At 34.9% G+C, this 25223-nt stretch overlaps 1 protein-coding gene across 4 annotated transcripts in view; it reads right to left on the reverse strand.

Annotated features, from left to right (window-relative positions):
- EPHA3 (EPH receptor A3) overlaps window positions 1-25223 on the reverse strand; it is a 365049-nt gene that overhangs the window by 77938 nt on the left and 261888 nt on the right. For 3 of the 4 annotated variants that reach the window (XM_079922036.1, XM_079922038.1, XM_079922039.1), the window contains exons 6-7: window positions 4801-4925; window positions 1580-1742 (exon numbers count right to left, since the gene is read on the reverse strand). In XM_079922036.1, coding sequence (XP_079778162.1) covers window positions 1580-1742; window positions 4801-4925 — 288 coding nt within the window. The remainder of the gene's footprint in view (window positions 1-1579; window positions 1743-4800; window positions 4926-25223) is intronic. The other variant, XM_079922037.1, reaches the window with a different exon arrangement.

Here is a 25223-nt window from a genome sequence, read left to right on the forward strand (position 1 = left end):
ACAGGATATTAGATATAGTTTTGTATATTTTTGATCCAAGGTTGGTTGGATCTATGGATGTGGAACCTGTGGATCTGGAGGGCCAAGTGTGTAGATTTATGTTTTTGAGGATGACAGCTCTCCTTTGAGTAGAAGAATTGTCATGCTTCAGCTGTGAGATAATAATTTCTAACACTAGATTCTTACACCCTGTAGAAGGTAGAGCTTGTTATTGTAAACAGCATTTCTAATTGTTTGACAAAAAGTGTGCCATAAAATATTTACTTTACCATATTAACTTAAACAACTTTTATAATTTTTGTTAATCTTGAATGTTTCTATGAGGGATGAAATTTGGGCATAAAATATTACCATACCAATAACAATGTGATTTTATACCATGAATAAAATATTTAGAAAATAGGAAATATAGATGCCAGGGAGAAATGGCAAATTGGAACTGTCAAAAGAGATTACTGTGTGTCCTTTCGGTAGAATGCTAGGCATTGTCAGACTCTCCCTGGATAATCTGTTTCTAAAGCGTGTTCATCTTTGATTGTCTTCCTGGCCTGTTTTGCAACTATGAAGTTAGTTGTAGACAATGAATAGTTATATATGTGATTTTTCTCATTACAACTAGAATGATATATTCACTAGAGATATGACTGTTTTATGTGCATTAGAAAAGATGAGCCCAATCATTATAGTTATTGCCTTATAGTATATTAACCAGTTTTGGACAGATTAACCAATTTGTTTAAGTACTCCTGATTGTCTACACACTCATACACACAAACAGACACAACATATACAAATATGTATGTATATGTGTATATGTATCTGTTCTTCAAATTTCTCTTTAAATCAGTTTACTCTCTTACTAGTCTCTTCATTAATTAATAAGTTAAATAAAATCTTTAATTTGTGTTCACTTTATATTAATATCATAGCCATGATTTTCCCTTTTGAAACTTATATTTTAGCAGAGGGGTTTTCTAATATGAAGTGAATGCATTTAAAGAAAATCAGAATGTTACTGGGAAAATGTTTGCCAATTTTAGATAAATTTAGTGTCAGACACACAGGACCAACCAAATTACTTGTGAATGTGAATGAGGTGATGAATCAGGTTTAGAAAATCCTTAACCTCCAAGTAATACAAGATTAAATGTGTTAAGGATTAAAACAATATTAAGTTCCTCATGGATCATCACATTTCTTTTTTTGTAGTTCATTGAACCATACAATGAACCTGAAATATCTGAATTAACAGGTACTAGAAGTTAAAATGTTACCATATTAAATAATGACCCTCAAAGGAATTTATGGCCAATAGAAGATCAGAAGCATTCCAGGCATTAGAATATGTTCGATTTGTAAAAGAGAAACACACACACACACACACACACACACACACACACAGATGTACATTTACACAAACACAAGTAAACAGACCCAATGCTATGCAAAATTGTTAAATGTCCCCCAAGCAATATACTTTCAGTGTATCACATTTAGCTAAAACTTAGAGTGAGAATGAATTATCAGACACCCTTGCAACAGCCCTTTCCCCCATACACTATATTGAAAAAATACGTACAGTCTGGGCTAGTTTCGAACTCAAACTTGCGACTGTTGGTCCCAAATCCAGCTGCGGTCCGGGCTCGGATTTGGAATACATACGTAGTATCAGGCTTGAGGCTACTGATGGTAACATTTGTGCCTCTTGCCCTGAGAATTGTATAACTTGTCTCTTGTTCCTGCTTTGAGGTAAGAAAAATCATGTTAAAATCGAATCTTCCTAATGCTGTCAAATGGTAAAAAGGTGAACCACTCAAAACCAATTCTTTCAAATTTTTAACACAGCTCATAAGACGGATAAAAGAGGTGACAATCATTTAACTTTCTGAATGTAATAGAGGCTTTTTTTTTTTTTTTTTTTTTGCGGTACATGGGCCTCTCACTGCTGTGGCCTCTCCCATTGCGGAGCACAGGCTCCGGACGCGCAGGCTCAGCGGCCATGACTCACGGGCCCAGCCGCTCCGCGGCATGTGGGATCTTCCCGGACCAGGGCACGAACCCCTGTCCCCTGCATCGGCAGGCGGACTCTCAACCACTGCGCCACTAGGGAAGCCCTAATAGAGGCATTTTTAAGCAAAAAAAATATTTACAAAATTTCCCAACTTGGATAAAATAATTTGTTCCCTGCACATAATGCAGGAAAATTTAGTTTTCATTTTTACCAATTACTGAATATGTGGATGAAAATAAGTTCTCTTCAAAGCTGAGGCTGAATGAAAGCTTCAGTCTAATTCCAAGAATAAACTTACAAAGACAAAAATACCCCCTTGAATTAAACTTAACAGGAATGTCCTACTGATTCTCAGAAAATATTTCCATTAACTGTAAAATATTAAACTTAAAAAGGTCCAGGTTTTATGTATAAACTCTACATTAATAACTTTCTTAGTATCAGCTATATTTGCATTGTGTTTAATCTAAGTCACTATGGTTTGTAGAGACTAAAATCTTCAGATAAAAGTCTAGAAATATTTCCCAAAAGGATTTACATTGTACTTTAGGAGATTCACACTGCACATTAATTGTAAAGACTTTTTATGTCAAGCCTTGTTTACCAAAATGGACTTCCAGGAATTGTGTTTTTCCTTTAACATACGTTAGTATATGAGCACTTTATGGGTCACCTAATTTCAAGTAATGGTGGAATATCCCTGTACCTGGTGTGGGACCTAGAGTGGGTGTTATAGAACAATGCATATCCTCAACCAAAACTAAATAGAATATTACAGAAAAAATGTAGTGTGTTATGGATACTTTTTAGTTAAAAATGCTGGTTATGTATCAGATAGCATTTGAGTTAGTATATAAATAATGAAGAGGGCTGAATATATTTATTTTGTGGAAATCATTATTTCATGTGTTAAAAATAATTATTAATCATATACCCAGAACATGGCTCTGTTCATCATCATTAGTGAACTAAACAGTCAAGAAAGCTAGACTTTGTAGAGCTTAAATTCTAGCAAAATGCTCAAAATATTTCTAAGCATTATATATATATTTGGAAATAATTTTAAAATTTATGAATGTATGCTATAAAAAATGTTTATATAAAGTATATTAAAAATAATATTACACATAAATATGCATCAAATTTAAAATGCTTAGAGAATAATAGGTTCAGTCATTCTTTTCCTGCACTAATTAATATTGTTTTAAAATATGGATGTATATTGTGCTTTGTTAGTGGAGTTTGAAATGAGTTCAGAAAATGCTTTATGTTTGTAAAAGATATGAAGGTAGTTTCGTAGTATTTTTGAATCAGCTTCATAGATCTACAAGTTGGGTGTTCCCTGGCTCTACTATCCAATCTGAACTAAGGTGCATCATTAATTGTCTTTTTATTTTGTTGTATCATCTATAAAACATGGATTCTTATATTTGCCCAGTCTATCTTGTCACACTTTTAAAAAGAGAAGATCATGATCAAGTGAGTACTTGACAGTACCACAGTGGATCACTGAAAGCTAGGAGATAACTTATTTATACTATGATTTTGGCACAGTGAGGTTTATAAGGTCTCACTTTCTTTCAGTGAAAGAGACATACCTTTTTCCCTGTAGGGGGCAGTATGAAAAAAAATGGGATCACATTTGTGAAATACATTAACTTCAATAAACAGAATAACTACATAGTGCAAAGGAATGTTTATACATTGTTTTTATTTTGGACAACTGACCATACCACTAATTCTCATATCTCTAAAATAATCCATTTTCATGTAGAGGAAGGTATGCAATACAGGGGAAAACATACTACATGAGGAGTCATGGCTGCCAGAATTCAAAACAAAGATCTAATGTTTATTAGCAGTGAGGCTGTGAGAAATAATAGATAATGCCATCAACTCTCAGTTTTCTTATTTGTAAAAGAACCTATTTGCCCACTTTCATCAGATTATCAGACAGCTCAAAATAATGTATGCAGAAGTAGTCTGTAAATATAAACTATATCAACTCAATTTGTTTTTATTTCATTTTAAAATACTTTGTAAACTGCAGCAGGTACACAAATATGTCATGTTCATATTGGTAGCTATAAAACCACCCAGCTCTAATGATAAGATTTGAATACATCTTGCTTTCAAACCTAGCCATAATTTATAACCAGGGAGAAATAAGTGGTACTTAGAGTGATGAAATACTATGCCTTAAATTCTACTTATAAATAATCGTGTACCTATTTTTTATAATTGCATTACTGAACCACAATTTTATGATGTGAGGTAAACTTATCTACCCACTCTCATCTACCTTTCCTTGTACAAAGTCAAGAAAGCTTTCCATCATCAGTTCAATAACACAATCGTTTCGTTATTAATTCAATGTTCCTATCTGTATTGAAGGAAATTCATGTGAATGTGAAGGTCAGGAAATGATGCTTAAGGCAATGAACTCAGGAATAATTCATCAATAGATTAAGGAATCGCTATATAATAGTTGGTAGAACAGGGGTCTCAGTGTGGAAGGACACAAATGTCATCTCTAATACCATAACTAGATGACTTAACGCTTGACAGTGACATCTTTTGCTATGGCTTATTGTTATAGAATGGAGGATATTTGACACAATGATTTCTAAACCTTCTTCTACCTATAAATCAAAGGTATCACACGACCAGAATTCTAAACAGAGCTCTTTCACTTGCTAGCAGTGTCATTGGTTTCTCTGAAAGAGCACACTCATGATTAGGTAACCTCTTTCCCTACACAACTCAACCCTTTAACATTATCTCCCCACCTTTTCATAGTATTTGACCTCATAGTCCAATATGATCCCATTAGGATGTTCAGGTTCTTGCCAGGATAAAGAAATGCTGTTTCTGGATGTCCGATCTTTCTTAATCGTCATGACAGGTGATGGAGCTGTAAAGAGAGGATGGGAGGGGATGATGGGATGAGGAAAATTAATCGGATTGGGAAGGGCAGTAAAGAAGAGCAGAGAGGCAAGGGAACAAGCAAATGGAGTCTATTGTCGTTCTAATCTTTGGCAAGAAAGGACTATTTCCATTTCAAAGGCTCTTGAGTATTAATCTGGCCTCATATCAAGCCTCAGAAGCTGGATTATAGCCCTGGTACCTACAGGCCTATGGAAAATGAGCTGAGATTTTCAGCTGCTGGTGGACTAGTGGCAAGTGAGCATATGTTTTCAATCTGCTACTATAATGTAAGCCATGAAATATATTTGATATATTAAAAAAAGAACAAAACATCAGGACTACCTATTTGTTATAACGTTGCAAAGTTATGAATGCCAGATTCTTCAGCTCATTGGTAACATTTTCACATGCAACTCTGTAAGAAGACTGGAATCCATTACGCACAAGGAGTCCCATGGTATCCATAGGTAATAACAATATTCAGTGTATTGTAAAATAGGTAGGATTTAGGGCATAGTACAATAGATCTTGACTTCTGACAAAAATCTCTCATGAATAAAAATATATATCAGGAAGAAACAATCTCTGCTTTTACATTTTCATTTCTTAAAAAAATATATATTTAGTAAGAAGTACTGAGGAAATGAGTACTCTTTGTGTCACAACTCTATAGATACATTTTGAGACATCTTATTGGGTGATGACTCTATATTTGTTGTGTTTTTCTATGCATTATCAAAAGTATAGAATATGAATAAAAAACTGTTTGGATCAGATATCATAGGGTCACCATTTTTTTAATGGAAGATTAAATATGTTTTAAGAGATATACTTCAAATCCTTCCATTAAAAAGAAAAATGCATACTATCCATCAAAGTACCTTTGGTTTCTATTTTTTTTTTTTTAATAAATTTATTTATTTATTTTTGGCTGTATTGGGTCTTTGTTGCTGCGCATGGGCTTTCCCTAGTTGTGGTGAGCGGGGGCTACTCTTCATTGTGGTGTGTGGGCTTCTCATTGCAGTGGCTTCTCTTGTTGCAGAGCACAGGCTCTAGGCGCACGGGCTTCAGTAGTAGTGGCATGTGGGCTCAGTAGCTGTGGCTTGCGGGCTGTAGAGTACATGCTTTGTAGCTATGGTGCACGGGCTTAGTTGCTCCGCGGCATGTGGGATCTTCCTGGACCAGGGATTGAACCCGTGTCCCCTGCATTGGCAGACAGATTCTTAACCACTGTGCCACCAGGGAAGTCCTACCCTTGGTTTCAAATCTCAATCTTGCTACAATGGCCAACCAAAATACCTCACTGTGGGGCTCGGTGGCATTCTGCCGTAATGCAATGCAGCAAAATAAATTACAAACATGAAACAAACAAAAATGTAGAATTCTCAGGCACATCAACTGCTGAATTGTTTTCATTGCTAAAGGACATATTTTTTTATAGATTTTTCTCAAATCAAGGACTATTAGAACCCAGTATATTTGTATTCCCTACAACAGCTAGCAATAAAGTTCCCTATATGTTGATTTGATGTTTCTATGATTATTACTTGACGACTTTTGCATCCAACCTCTCACCTAAATTGTTCCTGTCTATAAATGCCTTTCATTTTTATTCTTCACTTAAAAATAGAGCTTTCATTAAACTTGCCTTGTGACACTTTTTTAGAAAGTGTAAACCTAAACGAAAGATCTATTGCAGTACATTTTCCATCCACCTATTTCTATTATTTGTAAGATCTTCTTATAAACTTTTGTAATTAAAGCCTCATAACTTTAATGGCCAGGGGATGATTACTTAATCTTTTTCCAAAGAAAAATGTAGGTGTTGCTTTTCTGATAGAAAAGTAAAATCATTTTCTTATTCACATCTTGCTCCCATTAACAATTAACATTCTTTCATGTAACTTGATGTCATTTACCTTTTATGTTCACTTTCTGTCTATTCAATATTATTGTTGTCTTTCTCAAACTGGCTTCACAACACCCCCAGCTCTCACCCCGAGGCAGTTTGCTGCTCTGAAACTGATTCTAAGCAAAGGATAAGTTATTTTGGTTATATTTAGTTGAAATTTTATAAACATATTTGAAGTTTATAAACACGTCACTGAGTTAGAAATAAATAACAGGTACATTAAATTTTTAAGAATTAATTTCTTTTTACTTACTCTAATACTTAGAAAAATCAATTTATTATTTAATCGTTAATAGAATAATTTCAGCCCCAATGTCCTTGGAACCAAATTTTGCTTTTTGTACAAAAATAATGGAGAAATTCCACCAACTTTCCTCCTGAAGTAAATGCATTAATAGAATAACTTCTAATGTGTGCTTACAGAGCATTTCAAAGAAGCTGAATGTTGGAACACTTTCCTAGTAAACCCATGGAGACCCTCCCTACTTCGTTTCATACCACCGTGAACCTGGTTTCTTTTTCTTAACAGTTAAAATACATTTTCAAAGAAGGTTTGAAAATGAACAGGTATAGCATCTCTCCTCAGAAAAGAGGAGAGAGAAAATAATTCATTTCCAAGAACAGTTGTGAAGAAGATTGTATTAACTTTTTAATGAAAGCTTTCCAGGCTCTTTTGGGGATCTGCTTAAATTTTATTGCTTCTGCACTGGGCAAGACTTTATAACTGTTGAAATTCTTCAAAGGTCTTTGAGCAAGCTGCAGTGCCCTGTTGGACTGTAATAAATAGCCTTTTGTAGTTCCACACTTACTTAAGTAGAGGCAATTGCTCGACGCTTGTGCCACCTCTAAGTTAAATGAACCTTTTCGGATTGCTGCTTTTAGGCCCCTGTTAAGTCATTTGTTCTGCTCTTTTAATACACACCTCTTGTACTGGCTGCATTTCAGCAGTTTCAACCCAGTACACCAGCTGAAATCCTGTTACATTTAGGTAATGATCATCAATATTTTAATATTAATAAATAATTAACAGAAATTGTTTTTCTCTCCCCTAATAAATAATTTTAAGACATAAGAAAACACATGTAGCAAGAGAAAAATTCCATGGGCACTCCACAGTATCCACGCTTTCTAAAATGTTTTCTAGAACACTTCTTAATTCATGTCTTGAAGTATAATTTATCCATACTTGCTCATGTGTTGTAATACAATTTGTAACATTGATGAGAAACAGTGATTTTTTTTTTTTGGTTCGTTTTTAGGTATCTAAGAGTGATGTGTTCAAAGTAATTTTCAAAATTCATAGAAATTCTTATTTTTCTGTATAAAAGAATGTGATACAATTTATATCAATGATGTAATGTATATCTTACATTTGATTTATTTTATTCTCATTTATCTGTTTTTTCTAAATTTGTGATTTGAAGGAGTGGTGGGTAATAGTTGTACAGAATGAAAAAAAAATCCTAAAATTAGAGAAATGCTTGGAAGGAGAGTGAAAAGTTACTGAGGCAGAGGAAGCATAGGTTTTCCCTGGTGAAATGCTGGTGTATAAGCTAAAATAGCAATTACTGATGAACACTTCAACAGCCCAGGATTAAGAGATTTATGCTGGTGACTTTTATATACCTCAAATGATATATTATTACAATGATTCTCTTATTAACAGGAAGAAGTTGATGAAGTTGATGACTAAGTAGGTTGCTATGAAACGGGTCCAGGAATTTACACAGTTTAGTGAATGAATAGTTTTGTAGGGGAAGAAAAAAAAAGAATAAAAATTAAAACAGTAGGAAGATAATAATTTTTAGTAAGTTAATAACTCTAAAGTAATGTCTGGGTGTGTAACATACATTTTTGTTGTGTTGGTATTTGAGAGGGAGCAAATATTTGATCCTTAGCTTTTGCTATTCTGAGTATAATTGGATATACGTGCTCTTTGGAAAATAAAGAAAGGAGATATGATATACTTGTAAAGTGAAATTTTTATTTTTAACTAAAATGTTTCTTAAAAGAATACAAATATAAGAGAAAAACAGTGAAGGTTGGGAGGGAAGAAGAAGCCCATAAATCATACAGTTAATCACCCTCCATGAAGTTTTTCTGAACTTTCTCCACACCACTGAAAAATTCGGAACACTCTGAATACTGACAAATTTCTTAACTTGCGGTGTCACAGTGAACTTGCTCATGGCTCTCTCAATTCATTCTTTAAAATTTTTCTTAGGTCACGACATAGGACTCGACAGATATTTCACCCCATGTTATCTAGTAATATGTGTTTTGTGAAAGCTGGTATCAAAATGCTTTTCAATTGCTGTTCTAAGGAGACATACCTTTCTGGGAACCAAGGGTTGAATTATTCCCTGAGTATTTTCTTCCCTATTTCCAGGCCACTGTAGTGGCAGTTTCTTGAATCAGAGACATGCATGACTAGTCCAGAAGATAGACAGAGAAGTATAACCCTTAATAATTCATAATTGAACCCCAGTTATTTATTTACAGAGGAAGAGTAAGATTTTCTCTCAATATCCGCCTAGCCTGAGCCACTGATTGCATCTAATGTAATAATAGAAAAGCAACTTACAATGGGCAAGCAAAGATGTCAGGCTAAGAAAGGTTTCTATGTAAAGAGATCTGGTTAGAGATGGGGTTTGTGTAGCTCACAATTTGTATTTGAATCACACAATACTTGTGCATCCAAATCTACTGTCAGACGTGGAAAGGATTTATTATTTTAACTATGGTGTTTTTAAGAGGCATTTACCCTTATTCTGTAACTAAAATATGACCCATCCTTAGAATCAGGAAGTCAAAACTTCAAAATTCAACTCTAAGGATCTGGTTTGGTTCGTTTGTTTTTATTGGGACTTTTCTCTTTCTGGGTCTGGGAATTTCTAATGAACCTCTAAGGTGTCTCTGTGGTTTAGAGATTGGACAAGTTAAAGTAATAAGAAAAAAAGGCTCAGTATGTCTTTTTCTAAGGGAGCCAAAGCTTTTAAAAATTATCTCCATGGGAAAATATCATCGAGTAAATGGTTGAAAGATTTTTCCTTTGAATCAGGCATGCCTTTAAAAGCATGCCTCTCTTATTATTTTGTACCATTCATTACAATGCCCACTTAAGAACATTTCCTTAGTTTTTTTCAGAAGTGGACATTTCTATAAAGTCCAGAAACACTCTTGAGTTTGAATGAGCATAATCATTCATAGCTTAATGTTCTCCATCTTACCACCCCTATCCTGATTTCCCCAACTTGTTCTCTGGAATTTCCTGTTTTGATCCCAGGACTCACCATTTTTACAGCCTACCAGTTTGAATTTCAGAGTTATACTTCTTTATATTTTCTCCCTCACCAATAACACTGTATGCCAATCAACTTCAGCATCTGAAAGTCGATGAATTTTCTTTCTACCCAGTTATAGTTCTTTCAGCCCTGCTTCAGTTCAAACCATTGCCATCTTTCACGTGCATTGGATTCTGTGTCTCTCATCTCAATCTTTCCAGAACTTCCCTCAATTTTCCACACATTTTTGATTTTTTATCATTTTATAAAGCAAATAAAACATTAACCGTCTTTTCCTTCGAAACCTCATAATTTCAAATCAGTTTTCCTAAACTTGTTAACTAAAAAATAAGTTTCAAAGTAAAGGTCTAGCAATCTATATTTTGAAGAATTTGATGTCAGAAATCTCTTAAGATCACACATTTGGGAAATTCTGGACTACAATAGGATATGTAATTTGAAATTAATTACATTATTATTTAAGATTCCTCATTAGACTGTAACATACATACCAGATTTATCATTTATTGCTCGCCTTTCAAACTAAAATTCTAAAGACAATTCCTTAGGCCACTGCCTACAATTGTACTTGTAATATACTCCCTGTCTGGAACACTCAATCTCTTCCCTTTTCCACTGGAAAAATCTCTTCTACTCATTATCCTTAGAAAGGCATTGCTAATATACAGCTTTTTTTGAGTCCCTTAGGCAATAGTTAATCAGCTCCTTCCTCTGTTCTGATATATAGTATAGTTTTTCATTCTCTTATTATTTAGCCCATCTCATTGTGTTGCAATTATACCATTTGCTTACTAATGTGTCTTCCCATTAGATTGTAAGTTCCTCAGAGTCTTTAGTGCCTTGCATCACACCAACTGTACATAAATCTATTTATTCAGTTTGGTTAGCTTTGCAAAAAAATGTACAATATATTTTGTGACTAGTTCCTTTGAAAGATAATCCTATTTAACTCCTGATTTATTATTAAAATAATAAAATTCAAACAAAAATGAAAATTATAAGATGTTAAACAGATACCTTTTTCTATAAAATTATATCGTTTATTTTGTATAGTAAAGGGAAAAATAATTTTCTAAACTGAATCAATAGTGCTGGGAGAAAAACATTCTAAAACGTATACATTGAAAGTAAATTTTGAGCAAGATCTCTCCAGAGGGGAAAATTCTGGTCAAAATTTTAGGCTTCTTAGTTCTAAATTTGTAAAATCTTTAAAATTTTCATTATTAAAATTTGAATATTCCAGAGTAGTTTTAAAGATTGGAGAATGCAGTTAAAATGTATAATCTCATTCCCATCTCAGCATGGAGCAATAAAAGAGAAAGAAAACAGTAGTAATAGAAGGGTTCATTTCATAGATGTTTATTGCATGAATTCATCAAAAGAGATGCTGTTTTTCATTTTTCAATTGATCTTTAACATTAAGTTCTCCTTCTTTTAATATCATTCAATATCCTCTTACAATCGGATCAATCTTCAATATGTTGTTTAAAAAAAATCTAGTTCTTCCTCTCCTTTACTCTCACACTACTACCATACTTATCACACTTCTGACACTTCTGGTCAGCAAATGTGTAGGTTTCCCCACACTAATCAATTCTGATTTGGTTTCCTACAATTTAACTGAATTTTGACACTATTTACTTGCAAGTAGTGTCATATTCCACACGTTAAAGGCTGAATCTCATAACACTGCCCCTCACCTCAGATGCTAATCACAATGAGAAGCTTCCCAGGTTACCCACAATTTCTGTGTGACTTGGCTACAAATTGGAGGTTCCCATGACCCTCTGCTCTGGCTCAATTAATTTGCTAGAGTGGCCACAGAACTCAGGGAAACACATTTACCAGTTTATTAAAGAGTATGATAAAGGATACAGAAGAACAGCCAGATGTAAAGACATAGGGCAAGGTCTACGAGGCTCCTAAGTTCAGGAGCTTCTGTCTCTGTGGAGTTGGGGTGTGTTCACTGACCTGGAAGATCTCCTAACCCCATACCATTGGATTTTTATGGAAGCTTCATCACGTAGGCATGATAGGTCATTAACTCCATTTTCAGCCCTTCCCCCTTATCAAGGGAATGGGGTGGGCTGAAAATTCCAGGCTTCTAATAAAGGCTTGATCTTTCTGGTGAGCAGTCCTCCTCCAGAAGACATTCAGGAGCCCACCCAGAGTCACCTCATTAGAACAAAAGACACTCCTATCACCCAAGAAATTACAAGAGCTTCAGGTGCGTGGTGTTAGGAACTGGGGTAGAAGACAAAAGGACAAAAGATGTTCCTTGTACTCATCACTTAGGAAATTGTGAGTTTTAGTAGCTCTGTGCCAGGACCAGGAGGCAGAGAAGAGTATATATATTTTCTATAATCTCCATATGTAATATGGCTTTGAAAATCTATGGGAGGTAATCATAGGTTTCTAGATATAATTCTTCACTGTGAAAGAGGTTAATAGTGACACATAGCTATTTTTAAGGGTTTTATTATCCACTAAGAGTTAAGTCTAAAATAAAAAAATCTTGTAGGTAGGAAATAAGAGAAAGTAGAGCAAATAAAGATTTCTTTTAAAACTAGTTGTCTTTGAAAAATGCAGCATACCAGCAAAACTGTCATAAAATATTGAGATTCCTGGAGACATTATATACATTTATAGCATCAGTATATTTTAGAAAAAAAATAATGCTCCTTGGATTTGCTGAGATATTCTACAATATTCTTCTGTTTAAGTCCTTTGAAGAGCCATGAGTACTCTCAACATGCCTGTAGTCTCGAGTTCAGTGAGCCCTAATCAAGGACTTCATGCATGTACAAGGCGATGAAAATGGCAGGTGGTTATTCATCTAAATGTGTGTGTGTATGTGTGTGTGTGTGTGTGTGTGTGTGTGTGTGTGTGTGTGGTGTTTAGCCTAATGTTCTCTATTTACACAGATAATGTGATGCTGCTGGAGGGTCTAGCTGTCTTTTAACAGGAGACAACTAAAATTAAATTACATCTAGGGCATTCTTTTCCTTCATCGATTACACATGAAGCATAAAGTTCTCTCAAAATTCCTAGACAGGTAGACATTGAGCTCTGCATGTATTATTTTAAACTATGCAATATTCTTTACATTATTTCTGAAAATCCACACTTCACACTTCTAAGGTCTGAGCCTAAATTTAGAAAAATGCATTCCAGAGATAATATACATGGAAAGGATAGAATCTTCCCTCCCAGAGAGCCGAAAGTTGTCTGAGAAATTCCTCACTTCATAAGATTTCTAAATATCTTACAATTTCCAGAAGATACAACTTGGCTTTGGGAATAGCAATATGTCTTAATCCTGAATTTTTCAAACTTCTTCTTGGATAAGCTTCCTAGTTATTCTATTTAGAAAATCTGCTTTGATAGGATTTTTTTTGTTTTGTTTTGTTTTTTGTTTTTTGTTTTTGCGGTACGTGGGCCTCTCACTGACGTGGCCTCTCCCGTTGTGGAGCACAGGCTCCGGACGCACAGGCTCAGCGGCCATGGCTCACGGGCCCAGCTGCTCCACGGCATGTGGGATCCTCCCAGACCGGGGCACGAACCCGGGTCCCCTGCATCGGCAGGCGGACTCTCAACCACTGCGCCACCAGGGAAGCCCTGCTTTGATAGGATTTTAATATCCCAAGTTCCTAACCAATGTAGGATTGTAAGCTTGTTGTCTTCATTCAGCAGCTTCCACAAAATAAAGACAATAGAGTAGAAACTTCAAAACCGAAGTTAATAATCCAAGTTTAAATACTAAATATGAAATCTTGGGCAAAATCAAATGATATACAACATTTAGTACAGGCAAAATTATTTTAGTATAGATGTCGCCAAAGAGTGAGAGGAGCAGCTGTTGAATACAGATAATAGGGATGTGGTGGGGAAAAGGGTGATGGTACAAGATCAAGACCAGATGAATGAAGAGAAAGCTTCAGTCAAGAACTAGGCTAACCACAGTGTGAGGTTTTGTTTGTTTGTTTCAAAGGATTGCTGAGGTAGTATGTCTGTTCTGACTCAAGAGTCCTTCAGGAGTAGAGTGGCCACGTTCCAGCACAGGACAGAAGGGACTAAATCCGGACTACGGTGGTATTCTCTGTGGAGCTTCTGACAAGCAGCCTGCTGCCTTCTAATTATGTGCAACAGTGGACTTTACAACTTTATACAACTTACAACTTTAACGCACCTTTGGAGCAAAAGAGGACTGCCGTTGACCCAGCTTCCGCTTTACAGATAATGGCAAGAAAACTAGTCTGAAAGGCTACCCTCTTGGGTCTTGGGTTGTTTGGTTCATGTGTTCAAGCAGAACAGAAAGGAGGACAAATTTACAATATATTATGTATGTTATATTTAGAAAATAGACAAAATATATACTGGTCTTAAGTGAATTAAACTTTTATTCACAAATTATAACTATAAAAGGAAAGGGGGCACTGATAGAAATACTCTGTATTTTCACAGGGGTAGATATGTTTATTAAAAGTCATTTAATTTTCCTTACAGTTAAGACAATTCACTATATATAAATGTTACCTCAATTTAAAAAGAAGTAAAATATATGATTTGCATAATTAGGTCTTAATATTGATATGTCACACTATTAACTATATTTTCCTATTTTCTGTTTTTTTTTTTGTGGTACGCGGGCCTCTCACTGCTGTGGCCTCTCCCATTGCGGAGCACAGGCTCCGGACGCGCAGGCTCAGCGGCCATGGCTCACGGGCCCAGCCGCTCCGCGGCATGTAGGATCTTCCCGGACCGGGGCGCGAACCTGTGTCCCCTGCATCGGCAGGCGGACTTTCAACCACTGCGCCACCAGGGAAGCCTTATTTTCTGTATTCTTTATGCTCTGGCATCTGGAGCCTTGCTGACCAGGGATAGGCTGCCTCTCCCAGGGTTAGCCAATTCCTAGAAATGGCAAAGACTGGCCCAAGAGTGTGCCTCTCATACTGCAAACTAATCAACACATTACCTTCTCCATCTGGCTCTTATGCTGTACCAGGAAATATTCCTCTGCCCCAATCATCCTAAAACCAGGTACCAGACAACTAGAGAAAGTCCTTATACCTCACAGTCTACTGCTGAAATTATTCAAACTAGCCAATCCTAACTAAGTATACTTACCTTATCTCCCCTTGCCTTGCCTTTCTTACAAAACCAGAGTAAAGGCTCTTGCCCATGCTTTTTCCTTGCTCCCTCTACCTCCTGACTGACCCTGGTGTTTCTCTGTGTGGTCCTCCAAGGTATGACATGCCCCTTCCTCTTGGGGACTGTAAATAACAAACTACCTTTTCAATAGCAATTATTTCCTTAATCTGCTGGCTTTACTATACCTGAATAATAATAAAAATTACATTTTAAAATAATCACTGTAGTGGAATAGCATCTAGATGTTTTTTCAAACAAATAAAAGACCTCTTCTTGACAGACAGCTAATGCGGTATCTAAGGAAATACCTGGTATGCACACAGTCTTGCAGTAATTATTTTTTTCTTACTTTATTCAAACCCAGAAACTGCTATGATGCACTGTCTTTGATGTTTAACCAACACTCAGGTTTAAAATCTACCCGTAGAAGCTTTGATAAAACACATTTTTAACCTATTATGCTATTTAAGGGAGAGGTACTTCTGCAATTATAGGCTTTCTGCCTGTTGGACACCAGTATCTCTGCCCATTAAATCCATGATTTTAGTCAAACTTCATTGTTAGATACTAGACACTAAATCCTAAGCTGACATCCTTATCTGGACCTGCTCCTAGTTGGTTTCATTGAGGCCCAAGGTAAACAATTTTGTTCATTCTTTGCTGGATCCTTTCATTTTTATAAGTAAGAAAAGAAGACAGAGAAAATGATATCACAGTGTGTCAGTCCAGAATTCTTTAAGGCACCACATATAAACACTCTTGTAGTAGGATTAGTTGGGGTTTGTGTCACAGGTAATAAATAGCTAACTTTAACTGAGGTACTGAAATTTGAAACACGTACACACACACACAGATTTATGCAGGCAGGCCTTTGTATAAAATCAAGTCCAGTCCTACAATAACTTCACTCTCACTTATATATGTTCTTGGTTGAGTGAGAAATTGATTTATTCCTGAAGGAATGACAATTGTCCTTATAAGTATCATATCCATGAGTGAGCAACCATGACTTTACTCTTCACTGTTGTATGAATCATGAATTTTTATAACGCATTTTCCCCCCATAAATGTACACCATAGAAGTATATGTTGCATCTAAATAGTATTGATCCTGTGTGTGGAAGCAGAAAAAAATGTTGAGAAATTCTGCCTAGCATATGGCTTGTATAGGCCTGGCCTATATGGCTTGTGTATGCCTAGCAATTCTACCTTGAGTGCAACAGAGACTAACTGAAGCAGGGAGGGAGGTCCTTTTTAGCAATCATGTAGGTTGATCCCTTCCTTTAGGGAAGTAAAAGCCCAAACCTCCCATAACAGGAAATCTGCAAAGTCTGGTCAAACATTTGGAAATCAGATTTTCAAATTAACTCAGAGCTATCCAATTTACTTACATACAGAAATTCTCATTGGCTTGAAAAAAATGGGAAAAGGGAGTATTCTAGAAAAGAGAACATTTTTGATGGGTCATTATATAGAATGTAAAATGTTTTGATGACAATAAAATCATCTTTCTGAGTAGCCCTACTTCCATGTTGCTTTTATGCTAGGAACTTATTTATAATATAGATATACTCTTAACATAATAGTCTTTATTTGTTAATTCTAAAGAAGTCACCTGAAAAAATTTTAATAGGAAAAGGCTAAATACACTTAACTATACATGAATCCTAATATTCACTTCTGCATCATCCCAAACCCCTGATCAATTAAAATTTAACTAATTAATTACTAAAAAGAGGCTGTGTTTATTAATTTTTGTAGTCTAGCTGTCTGTAATTTGCAGGTGGGGAATATGCCAATTTGAGTGTTTTGCATATTTATATAAAGAAAATGCACATCAACAGAGACTTACAGAGTCTCCAAAAGCAATTATGCCTGCAAAATTTCTCTTTTGGCTGTAAAATTTGCATTGCCCACGCTTGCACTTACTAAGACACTTCCCAAGCAAATTCCCTCATTCTTTGTCCCCTACCACTTGATTAAGAAATACAAACATTTAGTTGCCCTAAATAATATTTCATTCTCCACAAACAGAGATTTTTAAAACTGTAAGCAGAAAACAAAGAGGAAATTGCAGAGGCAGACTACCTGCTGTTTAATTTCCATGATGCCTGTGGCCTGACCTCTTTAGTTCCAGGCACAGGATTAATTTATCTAAAGAATTTTTGTCAAATACCTTTTTAGCTAGCCATGAATTTGGGAGTAATGCTAATTCTCAAGTCCATCCAAATAAGGAAAATGCATCAATACATAGTTTTGCAATTATGCAAACTTCACATAATTGACCTTAGAATTTTGAGAGCTGGAGCAGATTAGTTTTTACATGCCCCATAAAAATTTTAGCACATTAGAAAAAATAGCCTTAAGTTGTTCCATTTTTGGATTGCATAAAAAAGCAAAAAGGAAGTTATGCAGATACAAATATAGTAATACTTGTTTCATTTGAGTTTGGCTTTCATTTCAATGTTTATATTTGGGTTCCTGCATTTCTAATTCCCAATAGCTGACAAAAAATTGTCTTTAGTCTACATAGAACAGTTCTCAGACAATGCTGCATAATCTTCAGATTTTAGAGGAGAGACATTTCATTTTAACTGAGGTGTGGAAAAATTCTAAACATTCATTCCCAAGCTTGTGAACTGAACTTAAATCACTTTGTGTTGAGTTTTATTTATGAAAAAATAAATTCAACGTAAAGACTCAAATTAAAATTATATTTAAAAACTGAGTTAAAAATGCAGTGATGAGTTCATCATCATTACTTTTTGGAGGGCATAAAAATATTCTAAAACTTATTTATGGTGACAGTTGCATCAGTCAGTAAAATTACTGAAGATTATTGAATTGTATATTTGAAGTGGGTAGATTTCATGAAATGTAATATATACCTCAGTAAAGTTATACAAAAAAAAAAAGAATAACCTGAAGTAAAAAGTATGCATTATTTACCAGAATTGAGAGGTGGTTAAATTAATTGCATGGCTTTGAATGATTTTGAACTTTTTCTTTTTTACTGTGCTCCATATATTTTATCTAATTTTCAGAATTGTTTGTTGAAAAAAAAACCCTGTATAAATTATTATACAGACAGGATAACTGGCCTGGTCTGTCAGATTTCTTCTAGAATTGAAAAACAATAAGCCAAAAATCATTATTATTCACATTGCACAGTCTGTGGTTTAGCTTTAGAAACATGCTTTTCAAGTTAAATTTACTTCAAAATGTACCTAGCTAGAAGAAAAAAATGAGGGAAAAATGCTAGAGGCAAAGCAAACCTGAGGTTGCGAAATCTGGCAGTCCATTCTCCAAACGCGACTGAGTTTTCCTATCCCTGTTACATTCTAGGGGGGCTCACAGTTGGTTTTCATATATGCGTTTACGGATCTGTGTACACATCTTGCTTTCCTGAATGGCTAAAGTATGGTACTTTACTCTTTGTTAACCTTAGAAATAACTGACTGTCAAACTGATTTGGGGCTCTATTGGCTTGGTTTAATCCTCTGAAAAGGGATCCTGAAATAAGAAGCCTCTAAGACCAGACGCTGGGTTCTAAACAATGTATAGAATTTGCAAATAGGTACATGTGGAATGAATATTCCATTAACATTTGTGCTCAATATAAAGCATCCAGTGCATAGGCAATTACACATAATAAAATGTTTGTGTTCTCTTCATTCATATTGTTTTTAAATGTACAGCCATAGGTTGGGAAGTGCTTTAGGTAATTTACCACTAGCTTTCTTGTGAAATGGTGGATCCTGAAATCAGATAAGAAAAAAAAAAATCAACCCAAGTAAAACAAGTTTTGAACAACAAAAAATGAGCATGTCCTTATTGCAAAATCCATAGCAATTAAGCTTATAATAAGGGAAGTGACTACCAGAAAGACAGACACAGAAGGAAAATTGTGAGAAAAATTTTCCAACACATTCCATCAAAAGTCAGCAGGGTTTTACAGGAAACAATCAAATGATTGTAGAAAGAAAACATGCAACCAAAGAATTTATTCAGTTAACATCTATAATTTAACAAAATAACATGTTCAAAGTCATTTTTCTGAAGACAAATTAGAAGGCTCTATGGACTACAAATTGCTAACTAGCAATGTTCATGTAAGGAAATGACGAATCACATTGATAACAAACTATCCCAAGAGTGGCTGCTGCAAAAACTGGCAACTGACTACTTAATGTCAACTTTATTGGTAACTTTGAAATCTTAAAGCAACACATTTTAACCCAAATATCAGTGGAAAACATGCAATATAGAGGAGACTATGTTTGTTTTATTAAATACGAACATAAAACCACAAAAAACTGATGGATACAAATATTTTACGAAATTTGAACACAAATTATTTAAATCATATGAATCATCAGATCCAACACCAGTGAGAAAACTATATACCCATAGCTGATATGGAATGGAAGAAAACTGATGAAATGTAAAACCTGAATGTACTAGTTTTAAAAATCCAACACAAAAAGACTTATTTATATGTACACTCAATATATAATATATCTACCATCATATATATGTGTATATACATGTACCCTATGTAAAGCTCAATTACTGATACTTTTATATATTAGATTCACACATTATTTCATTTAATTCTAACAGCAATCTTAAAAGATGGGAATTTTTCTGATTTCAAAAAACAAAGGAAACCTAGAATTAAAAATATTAAGACACTCAACTAAAACATTAGCAAATTGTGGTACTCACATTCATTTTCACAAACTTCTCTCATTTCAGTTTTACCATTCATACTTTCCAGTTACACTTCGTAATATAAGCAATGAGGTAATTTCTATTTAAATTTTATAGAAGATATAAATTATCTTCTATAAAAGTACATTTAAAAAAAAAGTAGTGACTAGTATTTAATCCCATACTCTTTCTCTTTCCTACTACCCTACTGGATTAAGACTAAAGAAATATTCAAGTCGTTCCTCTAGAAAGACACTTGAGACAGCAGAATTTTATATATCATTTAATAAAGCAACAATCCTAGTTAGTCTTACAGCTCTCCTTATCATGGTTCTAAGGTCCTTCCTAAATTAATAATGTAATAAATACTATTTTACATGTTCCTTTTTGCATATATTTGATTAATTCTTTAGTAAAAATCATTAAATATCATAAAATGATTTCATTCCAGAGAGGCTGTGTGTCTATCACCTGTCAGGTATGATGGAATGGTTAAAGCAGTTTACAATGGTTAAAACAATGTAAAAGGTGGATGTGGAGCCCACCTTTATGGAGATGGAAAATATTCTCATCACTAGAATTGGGTTTCTTTACAAATTACTATCTGATACCTTCTGCTCCCCTATATGCATATGGAACTTATCATCTCAGTTAAAGACTAGCTGATATGAAGTACTCCAAACCATTCAATTCCTAATGAGCATATTTTCTTGGTGTCCCAACAGTATCCCTTTGGAATTTACTATTGTAGGGTAACTTTCCTATCTCAAGCTGCCAGCATTTCACTCCATTTGACTGAGGGCTTTCTTTGGCCATCAGAGTCAGCTCTGCCCAAGCACTTCAGGCTGGAAGTTCTAAGAATTAATACTCCTTCAATTAGTTCTCATCCTTGGGACAGCCTCAGTCAAGAACAGATAAAGCTTGGATATTTATACCTAGATGCCTTATCTTCTGTTGAATGGCATAACTCTGAAGCAAATGTTCTACACTGACTCTCACTGTTCAGCAGCAGAATTAAATTCCAGTCTTCCACAGGGTAACTTGACCAATACCTGACCCTTCATAGGTTGCCTTCCTTTCCCTGTTTTATTTTCATACTCCCCTACCTGTAGAAGAAGCCAAACTAAGGCTTCTAGAAGAAGACAAACTAAGACACCTCGGGTCTCTGAAGATACTCAGAATATTGATGAGAGCTGAGACCATCTTGAACTCTATTTAGATTTTCAAGACATTTACACAGTTTGTTTCTATTCTAGTTAATAGCAAATACTGTCATTAGAAAGTCTCTGTATCCATTGGGTCTTTGTTTAGGGAAACCAAACACAGACACACAAACAGATATAACAAGTGCGGTTACCCAGAGCTAACATACACACACATATACACACTCCTACCCCAGCACCATCAATGCCTCAAACTCACTCCTGAGAGTTAGAAGTTATAACACAGATATTAGAAATTACTTGAGTAAGAGAACTACAGTTGCTACAGTGGGATAAAAAGATGGTTTTTGGTGTTACCTAGAACTTTAGTGGCATCATTTTTGTTCAATTAGACCTCTACTTTTCTATCTACTCTAGGTAGAGGTAACTCTTTTGGACCAAATGGTTAGTTTTTTGTTTTGTTGTGTTTGTTTTCTTTTTTTTAATCCTGTCCTTCTATGCTCAGAATACAGCATTCCCAAGTTAGAAAAGCAGAGGTGCTTTGTTATTTAGCCATTCTTGGGTATTTGTAGGCAAATACCAGACGTATCATGACAATGGGTCCTCAAACAGGAAGTAGGCATCACTGTGCACACCAGACCCACGACATTTTTTAAATGGAATACAGAGAACAGAGCTCCTCTGATCTGCTGAAACTTGATTTCCTGTTCTTTGATAACATTGCTAGAATATCTCATAGCTTCCTGTTAACTTTCAGTTATTAATGCCCAGTGTATACCATTATAAAACATCAATATCCTGGGTGAGAGAGAAAAAACTTTGCACTTTTATTCCTCCTTTCTCTCTTCTGATGTTGGGGGCACTGTGTAGAGACTGTGGAAAAATGAAAAAGTTTATACTTACTGTGCACACAATTGCACTGTATTTATTGAGTCCACTGTTTTCTTGGCTGATACCAGACATTGGAATTGTGTGCTGGCTCCCTACAGGCACTTGTGACTTTTTCAGAGGACTCTGTAGGTCTCAACATTGCAGGGACCCATTTTGAGCCATTTAAAAGACCTTCGAGAAATCTGGTCCCATCTGTTTGCAGTTCTTTTTGATTGTGGTATTGATTGTGGTATTTGATTATGAATTTTTGTCCTATTTTGTGATTTTATTTGCCAATTTCCAAGCAACTGAAAAATACCTTGCTGAACATCTTATATGTAACTAAATGTGTGTGTGTATAATATGTATAAATGTATATATTTTATCTTTAATTTTGGAAACTAATTTTTTAAAAATCTTTTTGTTGTCTTAATAGATACTAACATTTATTATATATAGTACTATATATGATACACATATCATAATAATTGCACTGAATGACTATCTCGTCTTAGAGTTACATTCTTGAACCCAGGATGAATAAAACCAAGTACTGACACCTTCTCCATCCTACACCTCTCAAAGCCTTACAGAACTCAATTTAGTTTTATGTTGGGGTAACATGTTACAGAAGCCCACAAACAGAAGCCTGTACTCGGATTGAAAGTGAGGTAAAATATATCTCTGAATAAATCTTTCCTGTCAATTCACATGGTGAGTGAAAATTAGAGTCCAGTAGGAATCAGAGAAAGAGGCAGATAAGTAAGTCCCCTCTGGGAGAGACTCATTCATAGCAGGGTGATGATGTCCTGGGTATCTCACTGTCTAGCAGACTTCACCAGAAGAGACACATGTCCCATAGGAATTGAGACAAGTGGGCTCACACAGAAATCTTTTTTGTTCTTACTTCCTCAGTTCCCACTTGTTGCTATAAGAACATTCTGAAATAACACTGCCATTTTACAATTACTACTCCCAAAGTTTTGTTTTGTAAGGTAAGACAGATATTAGGCAGAGATGCAGAAATACAAGGCTTACCTACAGATATCTACATACAATGGAGAAAATACTACACACATTTGTTAAGTTTTTATCTTGTCTAAGGAGCCAATTTAAAAAATAGTCTTGAAGAAGTTATAAATGAGCTACAAAATTTCTTTAAAAGTAAAGATTAAATGAGATGGAAAAAAAGAAAAGCCGAATTTATCTGAGTGTTAATATTATTTACCTTTGTAAGTCTTTACCCTTCCAAAGACTTGACATTAATTTAAAAAGTTGATCTCAAGAATAAATATAAATAGTACTCAGCATAAATTCTATTTAGTGCCAGAGACCTTTAATCAAATTAGAAAGTTACAAGAATAAGAATTGAAACCACTTTTATGTAGTGAAAAGACTAGAAAAGCAAAGTGATAAAATATTTTGGAGTACCACATATTTTCTTAATCAAGATGCATTTGTTGGATCAAATTACTTTTTTCTTGCAGCAGTTCTATGCAGACACATCCTTGATCCTTTTGTGGTTTAAACTGATTTTGTGAATACTCTTTTTAAAATATATTGCCAGTGCAAAGTGAGATAACATACCTTCTTCTGAGAGTCAAATGTTAAATTATTCTGTTTGTTTTATTTATGATTTAAGGTAACTGTCTCATTCATCAGTAATAATGCTTACCACAGTTTTCAGGAGACAGAGACTAAGCCTTTCAAATGAATGACTATAAAGTGAATAGCTTGTGCCAAAGGATGATTCATTTGATTTAAAACACATTTGTAGAACAAATTTTGGAACTGTGCACACTTGTTAATTTTCTCTTTTATGATTTTCCTTCTCTTTTGTAGGTTGGCAATCAAAACCAACATCTAGACAGTGCCAAGTCTGATGAAGTGGTTAAGAGCATTCCTGGAAGTGGCATATATGCCAATGGATCAGCTCTTTGCAATTAGAAGAAATAAAAAGTCTGTGTTAGATATGAATAAAAGCTGTTGTATGGTTTGGGCTTTTTAAAATCTTTTTAAGAAATATATCTTGGAATACAGAAGCTTGAGCCTAAGCATGAGGGTGACAGGGGGACTGCCAGAAATAAGTCAACATGCTCCATCATAGTATAGAGCCATTCAGGACCAAATCTGTATATCAGGCCTCTTCAAGTTCTAGGTCATGACTAGTGAAGTTATGAGTTGTCTTAGGAACTTCTATTGATTCACGCTGTCTTCTTATTTGCAGAGTCTGCTGGGGCTGACTGATCCAAAAACTTCAGATGGATAGATCTTTGGTTTTAAGGTGGGCAAAAGTCAATCCCAATTTGATTTAAATCTTTCAGAACAGATTGATTATTAATTATGCAGAAACTTGTGGTAACATTTTCTTTCCTATCTCTCCATACCATCATGGTTTTACATTTTTAGAATTGAACAAAGCTTTTAGATAACTTCCCTGGCTAAAAGTGAATCATAGAGAATTGCGCTGTAGAAACAGTGAAGGTGATACTAAAGCCCACCACCAGACACATTCTAGTAACTCTTCAAACGTTGAACTATTTAAACACTGTTTCTCTTCAACATAGGTAATTAAGGTTGTCCAGGATATAAAAAGTTTTCACAAAAGACATTTCTCTCCCAGTCTTGAAATTTTGCTACTTGTCAATTTCAATCTTTTGTTTTTTTCCTTTCATATCACTGAGCTTTTTACAATAAACTAAATACAAGAACATAGACTAGAACAAACTCTGCCCATCAACAGATTTCCCCTAAAAATTCTGAATGTGTCAGACTGCATAGCTGTAGATTACTAAACTAGAGAAGATACTGGCTGACAGTATTTAGGGAAACTCCACACATCTCCTTGATAAGATACCAGCTCACACTTCCTCTTAACTTATGAACTGTTTCTCAGTTTAGCGGGTAGAAGTGGGCCTAGGAAAATAGGATTCCTGTACAATGAGTACAAGAAGAGAATGTTAATTAAGGTCCTCTTCATTAAATAATTAAGGAAGCTAACCTTCCAGGAAAACTGAAAGACATGAGAACAGATAGAAGAAATTTTGTTTAAATTGCATAAGTAGGAGGCTATGACAATTGTGGCCATAGTACAGATCACAATGTCTTAAAATCATTAGCCAAAAACAAGTAACAACAACAAAAAAATCACTGGAATAAAAAATACGTGA

This window comes from Stenella coeruleoalba, assembly GCF_951394435.1.
Source record: "Stenella coeruleoalba genome assembly, chromosome: 5".
Lineage (NCBI taxonomy): Eukaryota > Metazoa > Chordata > Mammalia > Artiodactyla > Delphinidae > Stenella > Stenella coeruleoalba.